Consider the following 23,425-nt stretch of genomic DNA (forward strand, 5'->3'; position numbering starts at 1 on the left):
AGGCACCTCCAAGTTTTTCTCCCTCTTATAGTCAGCAGCTTTCTGCATGATATTCACATGACCATGTCCCCTGGTTTGAGGCTTCTGGGCTAGCACAGGCCCCCACTTAGACTTAGTATGTTTCTTCTTCCCAACCCCCACCACCTCATCAAGTGAAGATATCAGAGACCTTTTCAACCCTGAGGACTTGATCAGTTCAATAGCATCCATAGGTAAGGTTGCCAAGTCCTCCTCAGTATTCTTTTCCTCGTCAGAATCAGAACAATCAATAGACTGCAGAACCATGTTGCAATAAGCAACACTATCCTCTCCATGTAGGTTTCCTTCTCTGTCATAACTAGAGCCAGTATCCATAGGATTTATCTTCTCAGGGATGTCATAGGGATCCTTGGCTTCACAAGAAGCAATGTGTTTGTTCATCCTAGGTCCATCACCAATATCAGTTGAAAAGGTTGTTTTTTCTACTACAGATACAGCTGGTGAAGCATAAGCTTCAAACTCACACACATCTTTGGATAGTTCAACATGTTCTTTTTCCAACACAGGCTTAGGCTTCACCACAACACATTCCATGATGAAATTCTCATGTTCAGTGTCTCACAAACTAACCTGATGATTAATGGCATCAGAGGCTTTTTTGTAGTTACCAGCATCAGGAGTCCTTTTAAAGCCTAAATTAGCCTTATCTATATCATCTATAGCATTCTCATCATTGGATAAAATGTCATCCTGAGTACCATCATCCTTGCCCTCATGGTTATTCTCATTATCTTCCTCAAGCTCTTCATCATCACCCTCTTCCTCATTAACCACAGAATCCAGGCCACCAGTTTGTTCAAAACCTTCTACAGTAAATCCAATAAGAAACAACTTCTTCATTTCTATCAATCTTTCAAAAGGAATTTTGGTTGGATCCCTGCAAGCAATCTTAACTCTCACATTCTCAAAAAATGTCATGAACATGCCATTCCAGTCTACATCAGTAAGAACCCCAAACATTGAGGCTATCTGGCAGAAGACCTTCCATGTACACCATTTAGGTGGTATACCCTCAATCAGGACCCATGCTTCAACCAGTTCTCCAAAAGGATCATAAGCCCCTTTCCATTCAGTCACATTTACATTCACACCATCTTTAGGGAGATCAAAAGCTGGAAATTCAATCAAATCCTCAACACTTTTCCATGGAGGGAACCTAAATAAAAAGGTTTTGCTTGATAACTCTCTCACCTGCCTGGCCATTGCCTATTCTTACAGAAAACAACAGACAACAGGCCACAAAGCTCAGTTTTCTGCACTTCTCCTTTGATGATGTTCACAATTGCACAGTTCTGGTAATTCAGCCATTTGGTTTCAGCAGCAGCAGGTACCTCCACATGGTAAAAACTAAGACCACTAGCTCCACTTCCAAAGAAGGTGGCTGAAGGTTGAATTTTAGCCCAAGCAGCACAATTATTGACATTGTGATTTTGCTGGCAAATGAAGTAGGCCTTAGTATTCACACAATTCCCCACATAGTGACCAGGCCCCCCACAATTGAAGCAAATCATATCCTTATACCTAGGGTCAAGCACCTGTTCTACCTCAGCAACCACAACTGGAGTAGGGATTTGAGAAGAGGAGGCAGTAGACACAGTAGATTTAGTTTTTTGCACAGGGACAGGGTCTTTACCAGAATTGGCTGCACCTTGCCGATGCTAAGGGGCCGGAGCTCGCTGACCACCCCCCCGGTTGAGAGGCAGCCCCTGAGCTAGATCCAGAAGGACGTTTATCAGCCATCTCTACTCCTCCCTTAACAACCTCAGCAAAAGATCTAGAACCAGGGCCAATACCCTCACACGGCAGGCAAATCAATTTAGGAGGAGGATCAAAAGATCTCACAGTAGCAGGGTGACAATCAACCTTAGTGAACTTCCCAGCCGCAAGCAGATCTTTCCTCACCCAGAAGGTAGCGGGGAAAGGTTTAGGGAGGAAAGGGTTAGGGTTACTGCGGCGGCGGGGAGGAGAGGGGATCGACCACAACTGGCCATAATGCTCCTCAATATATTATAGGTCATTGCTAGGCTGGGAAGGTGCACTCTCAGAATTCGTTTTCCTCACAACCACACATCCACGGATGGAGGGTTCGCAAATCTTCAGCGCACGAATGGGGCCTCTCTGCTTTTGACCACCTTTTCCAGAAGCACATGCTCCCAACTTTTCCCCTCTTTTCGAATTTAAACTAGATTGGGCAATTCTATCGTCATCGACCTCACATGAGCGAACCTTACCCTCGACCACCACCTGAATTGCTGTTGGCAAATTACCCTGAGGGAGAACCCTCAATTCCGCTACCTCTTGATTTTGTTCCTACTAAACTGACAACAGAAGGGGAGATCCCCACACACGGGACACTAGAACTATGGACTTCAACTGAATCAAGTTTTTCTGTCGAAACACATCTGTGCCGCGCACGAAATGCACGCAACAATCTCATAGAATGATCAGAAAGGATGCCCGGAATCATACCTTGGTCGCCAGGCCAAGGTGAGGGCTCGATGCCACGCCAGCCGCCCGCACACGCTCAGTGTAGGCCACCAGGACGCCGACCTCCACCGTGCACCCCACGGCCAGCAGCATCGACGGGCGCTACTGCCGGTGAGGAGGCATGGCCCCGGGCGGAAGCATCCTGGAGGGGATCCTGGATATCGCCTCCATGCGTGGCCTTGCGATGTCGAGGCGAGGAGGATTGGATCTGAATTCCCTCCATCGCGCCGCCTGCGCCGGATCTGGCGAGTCCGCTTCCTGGATCGCCCAGAAGAGAAACTCCACATCCGATGCGCCATCGTCGCCGGTGAACCTCGCATATTCATCGTACCTGGCGTACTGCAGGATGCTCTCGAAGATCTCCACCCACATCGAGCGGTCGGGGAATCTCTCCCGCACCACACGCTCCATCTCCTGGTACACCTCCGGTGAATTCGCATCGACTGGAGGCGGCGGAAGCCGCAACGGTGCCGCCACCCGCGTCGCCGGCAGGACGCGTCGGATCTGAGCACCCCGACGGCGAGGCGCGGTCATCCAGTCCAGAGGCGAAGGAGAGAGTGGGGGCGCGGTAATGGCGGTGGGGATGGAGGTAGGTGGGCGAGGGAGAGAGGTAGGTGGGGGAGGGGGGAGGGGAAAATCGCCTCATTCAAAAAATCAAAACCTCAGTTCGCTCATTCAAAAGATATGTCATATATTTGTGGCACTGCAGTGAGCTGGTGACTTCAAAATCCTATTACCCGCGACAAACACACTGATGATAATATTAACCATTCTCTGAAAGAGAAGCCAAGCAAAATGTTTGATCTCATTAGGTACCCTATTGCTCAATATCATCCCATCATTGTTTTCTCCATGGAGTGTGTAAGTGTCCTTAGTGGAGGATGCTCCAGCCGTTGATGAGGAACCAGTTGTCATTGTCATTGTTGAACTTGGAAATGACACAACAAAGATATCGACAAAATCAACTATGTGTAAGCAGTTGAGGTTAATCGACACATGATTAAGACAAAAAATACATTGCCGTTTCTAGAGTGGGATAAAGGGTCCAGGAAGGCATTTGTCAAGGGTATGTGGCGACGCCAAAGATCTAGTAAAACAAGGTGATATGTCATTATTTGGCAGGACAAATAAAACATGTTGAAAGGGTTTGCTGTTTTGCTGTCTTGAAAGTTTTGGCGTTATAGGTTGAATGAATTAATCCAAGGTATGCCTAAGGCAAGAAGTATCTTGAAGAAAATTTTTAGGAGTAAACAACTTTCAACAAGCACATTATAAATGCCTACCCCCCATTTTCACCCTAAAAAAAAACTCCATCTGAAAGACATGTTCCACGCAATTACCGGTGCAGGTTTCGTTTGTAGCATGGAAAAAGGGGCGTCTAATTGCATGAATATATTTGGTCACACTAATCCTAGGAAGCCTAAAGGCCAAAATTTAGTTTTTCTTTTTGAGAGTACAAATTTCATGTTTTTAAGTTCATTCACTAAAAAAACCCGTTGGATATTTTGTGGCATCACGGTGAGCCGGTGAGTTCAAAACCCCTATGACCGGCAACAAACACATTCATGATAATGTTCACGATGAATACAAAATCCAGTCACGGATACATGCATGTTTTTGTACTCCCTCTGCTTCTAAATATTTGTTTTCTAGAGATTTCAACAAGTGACTACATACGAAGCAAAATGAGTGAATCTATACTTTAAAATATATCTATATACATTCGTATGAGATAGTCCATTTAAAATCTCTAAAAAAACAAATATTTAGGAACGGGGGAGTACTTGATTGAAAACACATGCGGATTTTGCTATCATGGCCATGGAGGTCAATGCTCGATTCCCCCCGCAAAAACAAAGAATTTTTTTTCCCCAGGGCATCTAAACCGTCGTCCTTTTTTTTTATGGGATCTAAACCGTCGTCCTAATCCGCAATCATGATATCCGTTTAAGGCGTTAATCACCGCACATGCCGCGGGGCCCCACCCCCCGGACGCGCGCGTGGTCGACTGCCCTCCCTCCCCACTCCGCCCACCGCACGGTCCACGCCGCGGCACTGACTGACGCGTGGCCCACCGCCACTCCCGTCGCGCAGCACGGTCAGGCGGGACGGGGCTGACAGCTAGCCGGTGAGAAAAAATGGCGAGGCCAGCCACCTTCCTCCGCGGAAAAGGGCGACGGACCACGGCGGGCGATACCCCGACCCCACTGGCCGGTGGCCCCGCGCCGCCCATCCTCTTTTTCACCGCGCTGCGCGATTCAAAACTCACCGCACGCACGCACGCTCCTTCCTCTCCCCCACCGGCGTGCCGACGCCAGGCGCGAGGCCCACCCAGCCCGGGCCCGCGGGTCATCGAGGCGGGCCGCACCCAGGAGCCCACGTGTCATGAGAGAAGCTGTTGGGGCGGTGGGGCCCACGCTTCACTGGCTCACTCTCGCTCTCACTCGCTCACTCACTCTCGCATTTCATTTTTCTTTTTCTTTCCTTGCTGTCGCCGTCACCTCACCTTGCTGCTGCTGCTGCTGCTGCTACCACACTACCAGCCAGCCAGAGGCAGCCTCCTCTCCCCGGAATGGAGGCGTAGGAGGGCGTCCGAGCCAGACAGACAGAGAGCGGGAGCTAGGGTTCCGCCGCATCCTCCTCTTCCTCCTCCGGTGAGTGACCCAGCCGTCGCTCCCCAGATCCGCCTGCCGCCCCCTAGATCTGCGCCGCTTGCCGCTCTGCTGCACTGCTTCGAGCGTTTTTCCCGGCCGGGTCCGAGGCTCCGGGCGCCGCATTCGGGGGTGGAGCTCCCCGCGAACTGTCCGTGCCGCGGATCTCCTCGCCCCCTTTTCTTCTCCGTGCCTCGTTTGATCCGTTTCTGGTTTTCTTTTTCTTTTTCTTTTTTGAAATTAGCTGCTGTGGTTGCTTTCACTGCGGCAGTGCTCATGATCTCGGGGGGTTTGGGTGGATGCTGCGGGTTCTGGCGGTTTTTCTCCGCGTAACAATTAGCTGCAGTGTAGATCTGCGCACTGACGTGTCCGGCGGTTCGGCTGCAGGGTCTGAAGTCTCCGGCGGGCGGCGGGCTAGGAGGCGGCGACGATGGGGAAGTCCCCGGCCAAGTGGCTCAAGTCCGTGCTCTTCGGGAAGAAGACCTCCAGGTCTGGCTCCGCCAAGGCCAAGGATTTATCGGTATGTTAGTGCTTGGAGGTGAAAATTGAATTTTTCCGAGGATTCCGCGGAATTGCCTGCTATGTGATTGCACCTGGAGAGCAGAGATCTGCTGATTGCAACTGATGCTTTTGTTGTTTTCCATGTGTAGAAGACCGGGAGCAACAGAGGGTATGTTGCTGCTGGGAAGGAGCCCGGGTTCTCGGAGAGCTCCCCGGTGATCTCCGAGCCGGTGCTCGTCACCCCGCGCAACAACGACGCCGTGCCGGAGGCGGGGAAGGGTGAGAATTCCAGCTCGCAAGGCGAAGCGGTGGTGCAGCATGAAGTGAACCATGATTTGGATAAGCAGAGCACTGTCGGGTCTGATGTGCTGTCCAATGACCCGGAGCGGCTGAAGGAAGAACAAGCAGCCGTCAAGGCCCAAGCTGCCTTCCGAGGCTACCTGGTAATGCTTATCTTTGTGTTGAAATTCCTTGTGTGTATATCTTAAAATGATCAGAAAAAGGGCAAAAATTATTGTGCACACCTTTCTGAATATTCATGATTTAATAATGTTCCTATTCATTTGGATTACTCCATACACATTTCACTCTCTTAATGATCTTATTAAGCTGCCACAAAAGAAATTCTTGCCATAGCCATTTGGTTTGTTTTGCTTTACAACCATGCTAACTTTAGCATCACATTTGTCCAGGCACGTCGGGCTTTCCGTGCATTGAAAGGAATCATACGACTTCAGGCGCTGATTCGTGGCCATCTTGTAAGGAGGCAAGCTGCTTCAACTCTCCGTGCTACATGGTTGATTGTGAAGTTCCAAGCTATTGTTCGTGGTAGAAATGTCAGACTCTCTAGTGATGCAATTCAATTCAGTTGGAAGCTTGCCGAGCAGAAGTCTGTGGTAAATTCCTTGCTCATTCTAGTTCATCCAATACCTGATATATTGTTCATCGTGAGAGCACATGAGTGTTCCTTTTTATCTGTACAAACTTTATAATCTTATCGAATATGGATGCTCATGATTTTGTTAGTATTTGTTATGTCGAGGAATGCCAGATGTGAGATACGGTTAAGCTAAAACAAGAAATAATAAGTTTTCGTTAAGGCCGTTAAAGCCATGTAAGGCCACTTTGTACTTAGTTGACAGATTGGCATGATTCTCCTTCAAGCGTCATGAGGATTTTGTAACTTGTTTGCATACAAATGTTAAATTCAGCTCATGGGATAATTGTAGTTCAATTGGAATAATGTTTCTGTATTTCATTTTTTTTTCACATTGGGTATCTTTGATAGTTGAGTGATGATGATTTGTAAAGACAATATGGTTGGTGTTTAACCTACATACTATTCAGTTGTAACTGGACTAAGGACTTTGTTATGCTTTTTTTGTTGTTGCCGGGATCAATACAAAAACAATTCTCTTTGTTGCTATTGCATTGATGATAAAGCTATAATTCTGTGTACATTGAACATTAGGATCATTAGGATAAAGCTATTCAGTTGACATGGATGTTTCTGTATATTTTTAAATGCCTGCCCTTCTGGTTTAGTTCAACCAAACAATAACACTACGATGCCAATTGTGAGCATTGTGGCCAGATTCTTGGATCTTTTAATGCTTTCATTTTAATTTGTATGTAATGTTGATCAAAGCTGAAAATATTTGCATGTATGACCTTATATTTGGTATCTTTACCAAATTTGTAAACACACAATTCCTGCCTTTCCGCTAAAAAAACAATTCTTGCCTTTTCTCAGGGTACTAAACCAGATGCATGGAGGGAGAAGTTAGCTTCAAACGCATTTGCCCGTAAGGTATACATGTTCAAACTCTATATATAGTTATTTCGGGCCATGGATATACAAAACAAATTATCCTGACCTGTTGTCTGGCCTTTGTGCTCGTTCATTGACCAAATACATGCCATCCTCTCATCTAGCTCTTCTGCTGTCTGTCTGCAAATTAACCTTTTTCTTTGTATATGTTGTAGCTTCTGGCTTCACCGATTCTGGTAGAGGCTCTTCACTTTCAGTATGACGAGAGGGATCCCAATTCAGCCTTCAACTGGTTAGAGAGATGGACCATAAGCCGTGTCTGGAAACCTGTTTACCAAACAAAGAGAAATGCTATTGCTGATGCCAAACCGCAGACAAAGAGGGCCAGTTACGCTATGGAAACAGAGTCAGGGAAATTGAAACGCAATGCTCGGAAGAGTTCTGCAATGTCAGTTGAGCCCACCCCTCCGACAAACATGCCGTTGGAAACTGAAAAAACAAGAAGGAACCCAAGGAAATTCACTAGCACTCCTGCTGATTCAGTGCCTGATAGCCAATTAACTGAACTTGAGAAGGTTAAGCGTAGCCTTCGGAAGGTAACTAATTCCATGGCCGAAGCCTCAAAGGTATCTAGTCCTGCAACTGAAACCCCTGACCACCCAGAGATCCAATTTGAGAAACCACAACGTACTGCACAGGAAGTTCCAGTTTATCCTGAGATTCAAGAACCTCACCATGATGATCTTCTGGAAAATGCGAAGGTGGATATCTTTGTACCTGATCTCAAACCTGAAGTGGAAGTTACTCCATATGCAGTCACAACTGAAGAAAAACTTAATGAGCCGACCGTTGTTGCTACAACAGCTGAAGTTATGCCTCTGCAAGACATTGACAATGAAGAAAATGCTTTGGTGAATGATGCGGAGCAGAGATCCAGAGAAGAACCTCTCTCCGCCGAAAGCCTTAAAGGTGGCAACAGGAGGTCTTCGTTCTCAACGAAGCCAGAATATCCAGAGAACGGGTCCAAAAACTCTCCTGCTGTGCCCAGCTACATGTCTGCAACAAAATCTGCGAAGGCGAAGCTGCGGGGACAGATATCACCTAGACTTAGCGCTGATTCAGCAGAAAAAACTGTCCACACACGCCGCCATTCCCTTCCTTCTCCTGCCAATGGTAAGCAGAACTCGCACTCGCCGCGTACACAAAGGCCAATCCATCCTGGTACCAAAGAGGGAGCGAAAGTTGACAAGTCTATGCTGTCGTCAAGAGACGCAGCTGGTAAGTAGTAGAGGATCATTGAATACGCATGTTTACGCTAGTAAGACTGTTTGATGCCTTGTCAGACTTTCTTATCTTCAGTACACATAGTATCCTTTTGCCTACTTCAAAGTAACTTTTGTAATTGAAAATTAGGTTGTTGGCAGAAGCCAAATTATTCTTATATAGATCATATTCCATCTTTGTTTGCTATAAAAATTGCGAAAAACTGTTCCATGCCTCAACTATATGAAAGTCATATATCCTTTTCATTTGGTTCCACAAAAGTAATCAGATAATTGACTTGTATTATCTTTATTTAGCTCTACTATAAATAACCAGATTGACGAACTGAGCTGTTCCCTAAGATCCATGAATAAGCATGTGAGCCAATTTTCTGAATCGGGTCTAGGTTCAAAGGAATAAGCATCAAATCATATTTATTTTTGTGCTGCATTTAAATGGCACTGCGTATTTGCTACAGATAGTTGGATTGTGTATCATATTTGCCACTTGAGCTCAACTCGCCTTGTTCTAACACTAAATCCTGTGCAGAGAGACCGATGAAAGCTGAATGGAGACGGTGAAGACGTGGATCCTCCATTCCATTTGAGCAGCGTGGCGACGGACGTTTGGGTGGACGGCAGCTTGCTCCTCTGATTGTTTTGCTTCTGATGTAAAAAATGTTCTCTCTGGTCTGCTGCCGCGACATCAAGGGGACCTGCTTAATTTGTTGTGGTGTTGCCTACCTGGTGCCTGAGTTTGACTTATTTTTATAGGGTTTTGCGACGGTCGTGCCGCCTTTGGCTTGTGTCTTGTATAGCTGAAGTTTGTTCCCCAGTTTGTTTTGGTTCGCCTTTGAGATACCGTGCGTTGTTAAGTGAGATCAAGAGACAGACAAGATGCTGATGTTAGCGAGTACTTGGGCTGTTTGGTTGGTTTATCCTTGATGCGTTTTCTTAGCTGACAGTGAGTGATCCATGACATAATTTGGTTATCCATCCCCTTGTTTTCCCAGCTGCATTTTCTTGTCAGTGATGATTTCCTTGTCATAGTAATATTTCCTTGTCACTGTCATTAGCTGTGAAATCTTCTGTTAACAAACTTTTTTGAGGGAGAGCAGAGTGTCTAGCTTTGTTAGCCTGAACATTTTTTTTCTGCAGCTTAGCCCTATTATGTTGTGTGTTTTCTCAGACATGTCCCTGGCGAGGTGAAGCAAAAATCACCGCCGTAAAATGTCCCAGTTTAGCTCGAGCAACTCCAACGCTCCGACCTGTCCGTGCAGTCAAAAAATGTTGCTCAAAGCACAGACCCATTCTCATTTTTGTCCATTTTGTCCGCTCGGACTCATTTTTGACGCAAATGTGGGTTGGAGGTGGACACAAAGCGGACGTCTTTTGTGTCCTCTTCGTCCCTGCTGGTGCTCGCCGCGCACAAGCGCCCATCCTTGCCGGCGCCAGTTTCCGCCGATGCTCGTACCCACACGCGGCGCTCGACCCTGCCGGTAGCCTCTTGTTTTTCTTTCATAATAAAATGAAATGTCCGCTTCAAATGGGTCGCTTGAGTTGGGTGCACAAATCATGTCCGTTATTTGCTTTGTGTCCGCTGTCCGTTTTGCCGACCCAAATGGACAAAACGTTCAAAAAAAGGGACAAGATTCGGGTCATTGCATTGGAGTTGCCCTAAGTTGCCTGAATTTTGAATTCAAGCCAGTTGGTTTTGTTTTTGAAGGAAGGGAAGGAATAAGGAGGCACATCGGAGCACCGGCCACACCGGTAAGGCCTTGACCAGGAACAAGCTGTAGCCGGCGGCGAGCTTGCGGACTTGAGTTTGAAGTTTGACGGTTTTCAGGATGCGGGGGTGCAGGTTGGTGCACTTGTTTAGAGGGATGTCGACATCACGGCGATGGGCGACGGTGAGGCTGGTGCAGGAGCGTTGTTGTCCGCGGGCGATGGAGGCAAGGTGGATGATGAGCGGAGGAGGAAGGTGGAAGAAGCCATCTAGCCGTCCGCTTTAGATTGGACGGTTCAGAAAAAATTGATGACCTATTTTTTTTGAGGATCTTTTTTTGTTTTGTTTTGAGAAACACCTATAGTATTTCTTTTCCTAGTCAGATTGACTCTGGCCAGGCCCAAGAGGACCATCTTTCTGCCCAAGAAACGGAGGAGAATGGACACCGGTACAACGTTCACCAACCGGCCGCATATTCCTCTCCGCAACAACACCAGCCATTTTTCTAAAAAAAAAAAACACGAGGAGGCTCATCGCATCAGTCATCCGCGTACGGCCGCCTTCATCTTTTTCTTGAAGGAAAAGAAGGTCGCCAGCGATAATCTCGACCCACCCGCGGCAGATCCGGGCCGTCCGTCTGAGCCCCACGCACCTGGCGATAAAACCAGAGCCCCCCGCCCCATTCATCACCCCTCCCTCCCTCACGGTCTCCGCCCCCCCCAAATCGCATTCCTCTCCTCGCCGCCGTCCGCCGCCGCTCGCTCGCCATGGACGCCGCCAAGCCCACCCCAGCCCCCGCCCGCCCCGCCGGCCCGGGGCTCTACGCCGACATCGGCAAGAAGGCCAGAGGTCGGCGCCCCTTCTCTTCCCCGCTGGGGTTTGGATTCAGTAGCTTCGGTGATTGTTTGATTTGCTGACGCTCGTTTCTCCTCGGGCGGGATCTGCAGATCTCCTCAACAGGGACTACACCACCGGCCAGAAGTTCACCTTCACCACCACCGCCGCCAACGGAGCCGTGAGTGCCCCCCTTCTGTTCGTTCTCAGTCCTATGCTACAGCTTGTCCTGTTGCTCATATTCCTTCGAGTAGATGCTGCTTGCTTTGGTTGCGGCGGCGTTTAGGCGGATAGTGGATTAGGGTTTAGGGTGGACTCGGGAATGGTCTGGTTTTGCTTGCCGAGGCCCGATTCATGTTGGCGACTGTCCGTGGTTGCCCTGCTAGTCCCCTGTTGAAGATCCGTGTTGACATGTGGTGCGACTGGTATCGCATATACCGGTTTACGTGTTGTTATTGCGTGGGTTTTTTGGGTTTAGTGTGTAGCAGCCCTTCTGAATCATGGCTGTAAGAGGGAGGTCCCACTCAAGGTTTTGGTGTTAGAGTGGACTGTAACTTGTCCGATGCTTACAAGTTATCCTAGCTGACACTATGCTTGCAGCGTTTGGATTGATGACTGCAGTTTTGGTGAATCTCCAGTTTAAGTTTGCATGTAGCAGATTAATTCTGTTTCATCGTTGCCTAGTTGGTATTACCAATGTCAGTTGGTTTTGAACCCTGTGCGTTTGCTCAAATGAACTAGTGACATGTTTGTTGTAGTAGACGCATGGCTATTTAGGAAGTTTTTTTTTTGGATTTGCATGTAACTTCAGTTTCTGTATATCTGATGAAGTTTGCCCTGGCTGTAAAAATCTCTTGTGACATCCTGTTGTATTTAATTTTCTAATGGCATTTCATTCCGGGCGTGATACACTCTGGATTTTTTTTTAAACAAGCTGAATGTGTTCGCTAGCGACTTAATTCATTCAGCAATAACTTGGTCTTGAGTTTACATAGTATATCTATTGCTCTGTACTCCCTAGTGATCTAAAAGCTCTTATATTTCTTTACGGAGGGAGTACAATTTTATTTGCTTGGACTAGAAGCCGTATACTTGTTGAATTTTACCAACCAGTATTCAGTGAATTTATTCTGGTTACCTGATGCATGCCTAGAATGTACCTTTCCAATTTTATTTATAGATTAAAATGGTCTGTGTTAATGGTTCTACCGCTCTGGTGTGTTTGATCAAGGGTCACTGACTATGCTGTTTAACGATTATAATATCCTGATGGGGACTGAATTAAGATGGTTTCAGTTATGTTTTCGTGGTGCTACACCTAGCATGATCTAATTTAGAGAATTAATTATGTTATTGTATTTTATTATTTTCTGAATCACCCTCTTGAATAAAGAAATGTACGTACTGTATTGTTGCGATGGTGTGCTAAGTTAGGGCCATTTTTGTTTTCTCGCTAATTATGGCTGCAAACACAACATTTCTTTGTCAATGTTTAGTGTTGCACTAACTCTTGTTTTCATCTTCCTAGACAATTACTAGTTCAAGCACAAAGAAAAATGAAGCTATCTTGGCTGACCTCCAGACCCAGGTGAAGATCAAGAATTTCACAGTGGATGTGAAAGCAACTTCGGACTCAAGTGTAAGTTCTTTTCTTCCCCCTTTGTGCTTGTTACTTGCCTAATACTTGTCTTTCATTGATGTTTGCTTCTCCTGATATTGGAGGCCCCAGTTTCTGTACCAGTTATACTAGTTTTTCCCCTTTACCAGGTTGTAACTACAATCACTGTTCCTGAGCTGTACACACCAGGCTTGAAGGGAGTTCTTTCTCTTCCTTTCCCCTACCAGAAGTCTACTCCTGGGAAGGTATTATCACCTTTACTTTTGTATCTTGAGTGTTGAACTATCTTTCTGATCTCGTCTTAGTGTCCATCTAGGAATATTACCAATTATCATTTTTGTAGCTTGATAGATATTTAGAAGTTAATCTGAATTCTTGTGGTTTCAGGCTGAACTCCAGTACTTGCATCCCCATCTTGGCATCAACGGCAGTGTTGGCCTGAATTCAAACCCTCTTGTTAACTTTTCTGGTGTCATTGGGACTAAGGCTTTTGCTTTTGGTGTTGATGTTGCATTTGACACTGCCTCTGGTGACTTCACCAAGTACAATGCTGGACTGAGCCACACTAACCAAGATCTTACTGCTTCGTTGAATCTGTAAGTTGTTTCTTCCAGTGCTTTGCTGTATTGTGTAATTATTTGATTTCTGGTCTTAGCATGTTGTTTACATTCTACAATTCCCAATTGCCCTTAGCAATCTTTCCTGTTAGCTTCTGATTCCGATTATTTTAGTGCTGAAGTAGGGTCAAAGAGCTCTCGTTTTTGTCTGTGCATCTTCTGCATGATGTAACACTAATTTGGCCTATAGAGTATTCATAAATGTGGTACCTATGGTGTTTAATTATCAATTTCAGGAACAACAAGGCAAACACCCTGGCTGCTTCCTACTACCACCAGGTGCAGCGCACCACTGCTGTGGGAGCAGAGATCGCTCACAGCTTCTCAAGCAACGAGAACACCATCACCATTGGGACGCAGCACGAGCTGGACCCCCTGACCACTGTGAAGGGGCGTTACAACAACTTCGGCGTCGCAAGTGCGCTCATCCAGCACGCGTGGAGGCCCAAGTCTCTCATCACCTTCTCCACCGAGGTTGACACCAAGGCCATTGAGAAGAGCCCCAAGTTTGGGCTGGCCCTGTCACTCAAGCCCTGATTTGGGATTCGCGGGTGCGTTAGGATGCTAGCATTTCGGTACCATCAGCTCTTGGTCCAGCGAACAAAGCTTTGGACAGACGGAACTTGTAATGCCCAACTTTGGTGATGCGACAAACTTATCTGTCGTTTTTTAGCCTGTTCTACCTGAGGGGGTTTTCTACCCTGTTGATCTGTGCTACTGGTCGTTATGCACGGGCGTATTGCGAATTTGCGATGTCGTGAAATCTGAATGCCACTTGGATGTGCTATGTGTTTGTGTTTGCTTTGTTATGCAAAATGCTTCCCAGAAAAATCACATAGCAAGTAAACAATCAGACATTGCCAGATGCAATCAACCATCGAATTTTGGGCTAATTAGATACTCCTGATTCATATTAATTGATGCTGCATTCGTGAGCCACAGACTGCTAGAAAGAATGTACTTGGCAATTACAGGACTCCTCTTGGCTGACTTCTGCCCTGTAGCCATAAACTGTGGTTATACTCCTTTCATAGAGATTTCAATATGGAAAATGAAGAATCTACACTCTATAATATGTCTATACATCTGTATTCCAATATAGAAAATGAATGAATCTACACTCTAAAATATGTTAAAAATCTTTAAAAGGGCTTATTTAGAAACGAAGGGAGTACTTTGGATAGTATAGACAGTTATTCATGTTGGGGTCTCCGACGTTAGAATCTTGGCGACTAATACGCACCGGCCCAGCGGTTTTGGCCGGTCGAGCGTGATCCGTCGGATGCGATCCAGGTGGGCCATTGGATTTGGCAGAAAAATGGTTTGCCCCGAGCTTCTCCTTCCTCTTGCTGGTCCCGCATCTTGTGCATGTCCTCGATTGGGCGGTCGCAGCACTGCGCCGCCTGCCGCCCGCCCTCACCGGCGTCCTGCTCGTCGCCGCCGCCCTCACCGGCATCCTACTCATCGTCGCCGCCCACCGCTCTCACCGGGGTCGATCACCTCATGCGTTTTCTCGCCTCCGTGGATGCATCAGCGTGTGCCCGTGGTTGCAGGCTTGCAGCTTCGGTGGCGACACTCGCAACTCCAGTGCACGGCGGCCGTGCTCCGGTGGCGACCATATCACCGGTTCCAGCAAAAACATGGCCTCCTGTTCTCTCCAGCAAAAAAGTGGTCGAGGAATGTTGGAACCAGCAAGAAGATTTGCTGGAACCGTACTCGCATTTTGCTGGAACCGGCCTTCGTCGTCTCCAGCAAGAAGATTTGCTCATCACCGTGTTTGAAGCGCCGTCGTAGCAAATATGCATGGATGTAGCAAAAATCTTTGCCGGTGGTAGCAAAACAGAAGCACAGGTGCAGCGAATCGCCGTTGCGGGTTGCAGCTAATCCACAAACGGATGAAGCAAAATCCAGCGGCGGTTGTAGCAAAAACGTCGCCGCCATCATCGAATGTCACAGCTAAGTCGTGAAGCATGTAGCAAACAAGGATGTCGATAGTAGCAAAAAACATCAACTGTTGCAGCTCCCCACCGAGGTCACACATAATCCGTACATGGTTGTAGCAAAAAAATTCACCCGTGGTAACTCTGCCAAAGCCGGTTGTAGCACACATAGTCTCCGTTCCAGCAAAAACATACATCTTGTTGATCGCCGCCGTCGTTGCACGTCGCAGCTAAGCCGTGAAGTATGTAGCAAACAACGATGCCGGTAGTAGCAAAAGCGACAACGGTTGCAACTTTTTTGGTACTGACAGTAGCCAGCCCTGACATATGTCGTCGTGGTTGAAGCTTTTTGCGATGCAGGTCGAAGCTTTTTGCGACGCCGGTTGTAGCTTTTTGCGATGGCACTGAGCGGTCCCAGCATTTGGCGTCACCGGTTGAAGCTTTTTGCGGCGCCTGTGGTAGCTTCCTTGAACACCAGTTGTAACATGGGAGGTGTCGCTTGATGCTCGCAGCTTCGATGAGCTTCTTCCAGTAGCAAATGCTCAACGGCATCGCCCATAGCAGCTCGCAGTCTCCCCCGTCCTCGTCTGCCCCCGAGCTCATAAGCCATGGCGCCCATAACAGCTCGTAGGAGCCCCTGTCGCAGTCCGCCCCGAGCTCGTAAGCCATGGCCGCCCTGACCTTGAGCTCGCAAGCCATGTCGGATGAGAGCAGCACCCCCATGGAGGAGGTGCAGCGTGAGGTGCGAAGGGGGGAGTGCTCGGTGCTGCCTGGTGCTATGTCGGAGGAGGCAAGACGGAAACAGATAGGGAAAGCGAGGTCACGGGCGCGAGGAAGAAGAAGTGGATGCGGGCGTTGGGGAGAAGATAAGGTACACGTGTTCCCTTCCTAGTGGCTAGCGCCAGCGTGGCGAAGTGACCGGCCCGAGCGTTCAGCCGGCGCACCGCGCGTAAATGTTTCCCTAGAATCTTCTGTTGTGACTTTTTCCTTGCGGCAATGACGTTTACTGTACAGCACACTGCCCTTGAGGACTCATCAACCACAATAGGTTCATAGCATTGGCGAATCTAGGGAAAAAAATGGAGGGCATGCTCAAAGTTATTTAAAAATACTAAAAAATTGTTGCTATCACTAGTATAGAATAGTCCTGCGATGGTTTTACTTTCCGACTGTATACAACAGTCGATGTACATAGACCATGTGTGCCAACCCATCTTCTGTAAGGGGAATCAGGGGAGCCGTTTACATGTTAGTATGCATCTCCTAATTGAACCTATATTCCTTGTGTGTTTAAACTTGTGGAGTTCTTTGCATTCACTTAGCAGGAGGCTTTCATATAGTTTGTCAAGTCAAGAGATGTGAATCATATTTTAAATTCTTCAACTTATCAAGGCTGGCACACCAGCTCTTGGCAATGAGGTCACTCTAAACCTCGTCGTAATACTTCCGCTCTTGGCTTTTGAGACCTGTACTGGACACTTGGTGGTGACAAAGTTCTTGGATATGTTTTTCTAGCGGACAAGCCGAAAGGTGTGTAATCCCTCTAACAAACTGGTTATGTTTGCACTACGTTGATTGACAAGAGCAACTGGTTAATTTTTGTAAGACATAAGTGGTTCCTCTTTAAGAAGAGGTATATATGTTCTCCCAAGGGTAAATTTATCGAAAGGTTGAAGTTCCATCATTACGAGTGTACAAAATTCTAGTAGATTTACCAACACATTTCCATTTAATCACACATAAATGAAATTTATCATTGCAATTTTGCACTCGTGATATGTTTTGTCATGATCAAAACCTACACAAGAATAAACATTGCCTGGTAATAAAAAATGCTTGTACTTATAAGTTATAACCATGAAAAGGTAACAATTATTTCCTACATAACAATTTGTTCCTCGAGAAATAAGAAGATCAACATATGCTAACACCAGTTATCCATCTTGCGCGTGCTAGGGGATATATAATGAGTTCTTGCCAAAAAAGTTCTAGCAAAATGATACTAGAATTAAATTGGAGCAAGAAAAATGGAGTAATGTAACTGCATTTTATTAGAGAACTAAAATTTTAAACCTATGTAGCATACTGGGTCACGGTCGGTCTATGAAAATTCCAAGTGCCACCATATCATCACCGGTTTTTGTAAGCTTCTTGCCCATTAGAATAGAAATCCCCGCTAGCACCCTCCCGCATTGAAGCATATGCCAGGCAATTGGACGGAGGAGGTGTATAAAAGTAGGAGGCGACCATGGCCATTAGTTGGAAGGGTGCAAATGAGAGAGGCATATGGAGAGGGGATGAGGCTATTTGACAAAGCATGCTCGATATGAGGCGGTATGTCGTGAATATCAAAGGTGGCATAGGACCCCCCCCTCTCGCACGTGAACTAGTATGAGGTTTCTCTAATGCTCGATAGAGTTCGATCCACACTGAAAGGAGGGCAAAATAGCATGGCTATAGGGTGGGGCCATTAAAATGATATCTAACCCATCAACGATAAATATTGCACCCATGAGAGCAAAGCTATGCAGTAAACACGACCAAGCAGCTCCCATCGCTCAAGTTCCCTAGTAGACACTGAGTAGTGTAGCGACACTTCTTAACCAAAGTAACTTCTGTATGTAGATAACGATGGGCCACAATGATTATATAGTTCAGTAACAAGGAAAGTTAAACATATGAATCTCTCTATTAATTCATATCCGAGGAGTTGCTTAATAATACACACCATGCATCTCCTGAAACAGTGCACATGAAAACAAATACCTAATTGGGAAAATGACAAGGGCATAAAGAATGATCGAGCATGTCTCCTTCCTTGGTCAAAAGCAACCTCTTCCGTATGTAGATAAGGTGGGCCACAATGACTATATAGTTCAATAACAAAGACAATTAAACTTTTGAATCTCTTTATTAATTCATACCCGAGCACTTCCTTAATAGTGCACACCATGCATCTCATGAAATAGTGCAAGGATTTTTTTACCTAATCGAGGAAAATGACATGGACATAACGAATGATAGATGGTGTCCAATACAGGGGGTGGCCAATGCCCAGGAGCACGACCTCATCCAAGACCCGGCGTGCGGAGCAAACCCTAGAGGGAGAGGGTGACCTTTGTGATGTCCAAGAAAGGAGGGCGGCAACACCCTCGATCGCATCTACCTTGTAAAACCATAGACCTCTCCTGCCTATATAAAGGAAGGTCTAGGGTACCCATCAATCATCTATCCACATATAGAAAAACTCTTGGTAGCAATTTCATACAACATTGTAACCCCTCGCACGAGGTATCCCTCCACTATGAATCATCAAAACCAGCAGGATGTAGGGTATTACTCTCTGAAGGCCCGAACCTGGAAAAACCCTCGTGTGACCTCCGATCCATGACTTTCAGCTGCGCTTGGACCCCTACCGAGGGAACTGACGAGATTTCGCTCCGTCAATGATCGGGCATGTATCCTTCTATGGTGAAAAGCAACCGCTTTTTGGCATTACTCATCGATAATAGAACAAGTTCATTGGCACTTCCACCTCATTATCTTGGACTAGTCTGAACCTCCCACATCTTCATCTTTGCCCCAACTCATTATTATCAACTATAGTTATTTCTAGTATGTCCTTCCATTTTATCATCTATTATCATATGAACGACACTCCCAAGAAATGCTCATGTTAACCAGAAAAAAATATGAAATATGAGCTATCAACCAAGTTACAATGGCCCAAATGAACTTCAGTAGGATTGAATCAACTCATGTCACCGAAAGAATAATAAAACACTACCCCGTGTTTCCTTCAAAAGACTTCCATGCCAGTATATGTTCACCTATTGTTTCTTTTGCCATCTCCGCCATCTCATATATATTCTCCTATGCATACGTCATTCCAACCCTAGGTCCTATGAGCATGACAAAATGAATACCAGTGAGTGCTGGTCATTGCCCATGATGTCTCCATTCTCCGCTATCAGACAAACAAAGGCAATACTACGAGACAACTGGGATATACAATGAGGAGCAGGCAAGGCATTATAGCTATTTGGGAACTATGTATAGTGAATCCTCAATTATATTGTACCTAAAGTATTTTAAAGCAATAACACACTAAATAGTGGCGGTGCTTTGACTATAAAAAGGAAAAGCCAACATGCATGATTTAGATAATGTAGTGGAAGTTTATAGGATTTGGACTATTGAGTAGATGATAGGTTTTTCAAGTATTTTTGCAATTGTATCTTATTTTATATAGTCAATAAATATTGAGCATCATTTCAAAGATTCTTGTGTTTTGTCATTGGGTGAATACAATTTTGTAATGAAGGCAACAATCCTGTATGATATATTACTCAAGGAAACATATAGAGACAACATATACGCCAACTTAAGTGTGGTAATTGAAAATAATTGTATTTTTATGAAATCAGGGACATGAAACAAACACTATATTAAGATAACGACACATATAAGGTGAAATACACTGTTTCTTACAAACATTAAATTATTGACTTTCCAAACAGGAACTTTAGCCATACTGTCTTCAGCATATTATGTTACCATCTTTTGGAAGGAAATTCGTTTATATGCTTACCTTAATGCTATAGCTTCACAAACATTTCCCAAACCTATGATCTACTACATCTTATTCATACATTGCCAAGAGGAAAACAAGTCGATCCTTGTTGACATGGAGGAGCAGAATTTCCCATGCCATCCGTTACAACTCCAGTTGACCCCAACATATGATGCTCACTCCACACTGGCTGCTGATTTATTTGGTGACTATATATGAAAGGTGGCCATAACTGAGGCTGGTTGTTCATGACTATGGATGAGCTTATCGGAGCCTGCAACCCGAAGCTTGTTTCATTGTTGAGACCGGTAGAACCAAGCATTTGCAAGGGACCAGAACTATTATTCATCGACCATGGGTCCTCATCGTGTAGCCCAACATCGTTGATGCTATAACGTTGCGTCCCAAACGAGGCTCTTTTATGTAGCCTCCTAAAGTACTTTTGTGCATGGCTTGAGACTTGAACATGCGTTTTAGTAGTGACAAAGTGCTTGGATATGTTTTTCCAGTCACCACGACCGTAGACACCTAGCCCACGGAGAAACAACCTACAAAAACAAGGTTCATTAGAATTTGTTAGACTAAGTTGTGGAATGCAAAGATGAATGGTCGATTGAGTTGTTTTATTGAAGCAACCAATAAATTTAGAGACACAAAATATCCCGACTTACGTAGATATATGTTTCTAACCATTTCAACAACACACATGCTTATCAGAAATCCTTAGATGAATGAACATTTTGGAACATAGATGACCATATCAAACTACAACTAAACACTATCTTAGCAATTTTGTATGGTTCTACATGTTATCAATCTTTTGAATAGGGGCAAGTAATGCCATATTGGAGTTTTCTGGCCTTATTTATTACATTTATGTTACCTAATTTCAAATCATTATATTTGACAACTCACAAATAAATGTAAGGGATGTAAGTTTGTCAGTCTAAAACTTGTATGGGAGGTGTAGAGATATATCATCACAAACTTAACCTAACTCTCACATATATTAAATCTGCAGAACATGATTAATTAGTATATGGTGATTTAATATAAAGAACAATCTAAACTACATGACAAAAGTCAGAGTAGACATTGATTACTTGTGTTCGTCGATGGTCCAAAACCTCCCTTGGCGTGGGGGAACAACTAGTTGATCACTAGTAATATTGTTCTCCAAAATCTGCATCTTGTTCTTGTCTACCATCAATGGTGCTTCCTTCGTCTCCGTGATCCTCGTATCCTCCAATGCATGACCAAATATCAATTCATTATCATTCATGGTTGCTGCTTCCTCCTCCTCTCGTACCGCATAGTCGTCAATCACATGGTCACCCATGGTATTGATGCCACATATGTTGCTAGCACCAATCTCCTGACCCGACACCCCAAAGTTATTGTTCACTAGGTTAATGGGGCCAACACTATGTGTGTTGCCACCAACAACATGTCTCTCCTCCCTCGAATGCATCATATACGGTTCCACGGCGAGATTGACATAAAGATCTGTTACCTGCTGCCTTGTCTTTGAAGGGAATAATTCATGGAGAGCATCCACGATGTTGTTGTGCCTCTTGTTCTTGTCATCATACACGATTGTGTGGCTGTTGTGCCCAACAATGAGTGACCTTGCCTCCTCTTCCTCTGATGAGGTCCACCCTTGGTTGACCAATGGATCCATGAGACTAGATAGGTCAAAACTACAGACTTGTGGGTAGTATGAACTATGAAGAATGCTTAGAGAATGGGGACGGAGAGAGGACTAGGATAGTGTATTTATAGTCCTTCCGGGTACGGAACCTACTTTCACTAATTAATTTGATGCATTGGTAGATTGTCGGGCCACAAAAATAGAGATTTAACTAAAACTAATAAACTGCTTATGAATCTCATTGGAAGACACCGACACATGTGAAGTTGAACTCAAGATTTTATCATTTATTTAAGATTTTTTCGGTTTGGCGACATGCAATTGTAGATAGGAAGACTGCTAGAGACAACACACGCAGGCCTGTTGAGTGTTGATAAATCTCAATCTTGCCAGAGAGAAGACACCTGTGTTGTGCATGCGTGACATATGTGCTCCTCTCATCGCAGTGTAAGCCTGAAACCATGGTATTCGCCGCCCGCACATAGGTATAGCACACAAGATTTTCATCCGGTTTGGTCATCGATGGCCCATATATCAATGTCGATTTTTATGTACGTACACATGTCAACGACATTTTGTTGTGTATGTATTTGCAAATAATTTATTAATATCCTCCACTGAGTAACTATGCCACACATATGATGCACTCATTACCAGTGAATGTAAGCATATCTTTTCTATTAATGTTGGTGATTACTTATCTCGCATACAACACATGAAATTCCATTGATATGCAATGGGTCCTTTGAAACCAACTAATACATGCTCCACTAAAATATATACATATCTACATATGCATTTAATAACCCATGAATTCAAAAAATTGACACCATGATGTTGCAGCGCCCTCTATCTCTCTCCAAATAATTTCAAGGTAATCTACATGATATGCACATTAAATTATTGTGTTATTTTCTAGATATGGTCACTATTCAGAGGGCTTTGAAGGCGCTGTTGCTATCACTAATATAGAATAGGGCTTTGAAGGGGGTTCTCAGACACAGTCCTGTGATGGTTTTACTTCTGACTACAATACTAGTTGTAAATAGACCATGTGTGCCAACACATATTCTTCAAAGAGAATCAGGGGAGCCATTTAAATTCATGTTAGGATGCATCTCCTAACTGAACCTATGTTTCTTGTGTTTCCGAAGTTGGAGAGTTCTTTGCATTCTCTGAGAAGGAGGCTTTCATATAATTTGTCAAGTCAAGATATGGGCATCATATTTTAAATTCTCCAACTTATCAAGGCTAGCACACCAGCTCTTTGCAACGAGGTTACTCTAAATCTCATCGAAATAGTTTTGCACATTGCTTGTGACCTGCACTGAATTCTTGGTATCAACAAAATGATTGGATATGTTTTCAAGTGGAAAGGCGAAAGGGTGTGTAATCCTCCGGTGAACCGGTTACATTTTATAAGGGTTTAAGTCGATCTAGTAGGCGTTTTGTCGATTGACAGTAGAAAACTTTTAATTTTTGTAAGACATAAGTGGTTACTCTTTAAGAAGAGCAATATATGTTTTCCCAAGGGGAAAATTATTGAAAGGTCAAAGTTCCATCATTACGAGTGTAAAAAAATTACTTGATTTACCAACATATTGCATTTATTCACACATATAACAAATTTGTCATTGTCAATTTTACACTTGTGATATGTGTTGTCATGCCAAAAACCTACACAAGAATAAACACTGTCTATTATTAAAAATGGATGTACTCATAGTTTATAACCATGAAAAAGTAACAATTATT

At 44.9% G+C, this 23,425-nt stretch overlaps 3 protein-coding genes across 4 annotated transcripts; 2 read left to right on the forward strand and 1 right to left on the reverse strand.

Annotated features, from left to right (window-relative positions):
- The first annotated feature begins 4,981 nt into the window (after positions 1-4,981).
- LOC123064812 (protein IQ-DOMAIN 31) lies at positions 4,982-9,703 on the forward strand. 2 transcript variants are annotated; one of them, XM_044488217.1, is made up of 7 exons: positions 4,982-5,180; positions 5,565-5,697; positions 5,828-6,121; positions 6,371-6,574; positions 7,432-7,488; positions 7,665-8,727; positions 9,262-9,703. In XM_044488217.1, exons 2-7 carry the CDS (start codon positions 5,608-5,610, stop codon positions 9,291-9,293), a joined length of 1,740 nt encoding a protein of 579 aa, XP_044344152.1. In that variant the 5' UTR covers positions 4,982-5,180; positions 5,565-5,607; the 3' UTR covers positions 9,294-9,703. The 2 variants fall into 2 exon arrangements, with proteins under 2 accessions (XP_044344152.1, XP_044344155.1); XM_044488220.1 differs by having other exon boundaries at positions 5,831-6,121.
- A 1,415-nt stretch (positions 9,704-11,118) lies between these two features.
- LOC543311 (mitochondrial outer membrane protein porin 2) lies at positions 11,119-14,293 on the forward strand. The gene is made up of 6 exons (XM_044488229.1): positions 11,119-11,286; positions 11,385-11,452; positions 12,800-12,910; positions 13,039-13,134; positions 13,277-13,485; positions 13,743-14,293. The coding sequence occupies exons 1-6, from the start codon at positions 11,205-11,207 to the stop codon at positions 14,041-14,043; spliced, it is 867 nt and encodes a 288-aa protein (XP_044344164.1). The 5' UTR covers positions 11,119-11,204; the 3' UTR covers positions 14,044-14,293.
- A 5,668-nt stretch (positions 14,294-19,961) lies between these two features.
- LOC123180121 (myb-like protein H) lies at positions 19,962-21,746 on the reverse strand. The gene is made up of 2 exons (XM_044592087.1): positions 21,123-21,746; positions 19,962-20,567 (listed from the first exon to the last, which is right to left on the reverse strand). Exons 1-2 carry the CDS (start codon positions 21,698-21,700, stop codon positions 20,093-20,095), a joined length of 1,053 nt encoding a protein of 350 aa, XP_044448022.1. The 5' UTR covers positions 21,701-21,746; the 3' UTR covers positions 19,962-20,092.
- Between the last annotated feature and the right edge of the window lie 1,679 nt (positions 21,747-23,425).

This window comes from Triticum aestivum, chromosome 1A (genome assembly GCF_018294505.1).
Source record: "Triticum aestivum cultivar Chinese Spring chromosome 1A, IWGSC CS RefSeq v2.1, whole genome shotgun sequence".
Classification (NCBI taxonomy): domain Eukaryota; kingdom Viridiplantae; phylum Streptophyta; class Magnoliopsida; order Poales; family Poaceae; genus Triticum; species Triticum aestivum.

What these genes read in the sequence shown, in the direction of transcription:
- LOC123064812 (XM_044488217.1), top strand. Translation starts at nt 5,608, where the DNA reads ATGGGGAAGTCCCCGGCCAAGTGGCTCAAGTCCGTGCTCTTCGGGAAG. An exon ending in CCAAGGCCAAGGATTTATCG is followed by an intron (nt 5,698 to 5,827) that starts GTATGTTAGTGC and finishes TTCCATGTGTAG; the next exon opens with AAGACCGGGAGCAACAGAGG. An exon ending in TTGCCGAGCAGAAGTCTGTG is followed by an intron (nt 6,575 to 7,431) that starts GTAAATTCCTTG and finishes GCCTTTTCTCAG; the next exon opens with GGTACTAAACCAGATGCATG.
- LOC543311 (XM_044488229.1), top strand. Translation starts at nt 11,205, where the DNA reads ATGGACGCCGCCAAGCCCACCCCAGCCCCCGCCCGCCCCGCCGGCCCG. An exon ending in CATCGGCAAGAAGGCCAGAG is followed by an intron (nt 11,287 to 11,384) that starts GTCGGCGCCCCT and finishes CGGGATCTGCAG; the next exon opens with ATCTCCTCAACAGGGACTAC. An exon ending in CCACCGCCGCCAACGGAGCC is followed by an intron (nt 11,453 to 12,799) that starts GTGAGTGCCCCC and finishes TCATCTTCCTAG; the next exon opens with ACAATTACTAGTTCAAGCAC.
- LOC123180121 (XM_044592087.1), bottom strand. Translation starts at nt 21,700, where the DNA reads ATGGATCCATTGGTCAACCAAGGGTGGACCTCATCAGAGGAAGAGGAG. An exon ending in TGGACCATCGACGAACACAA is followed by an intron (nt 20,568 to 21,122) that starts GTAATCAATGTC and finishes TTGTTTTTGTAG; the next exon opens with GTTGTTTCTCCGTGGGCTAG.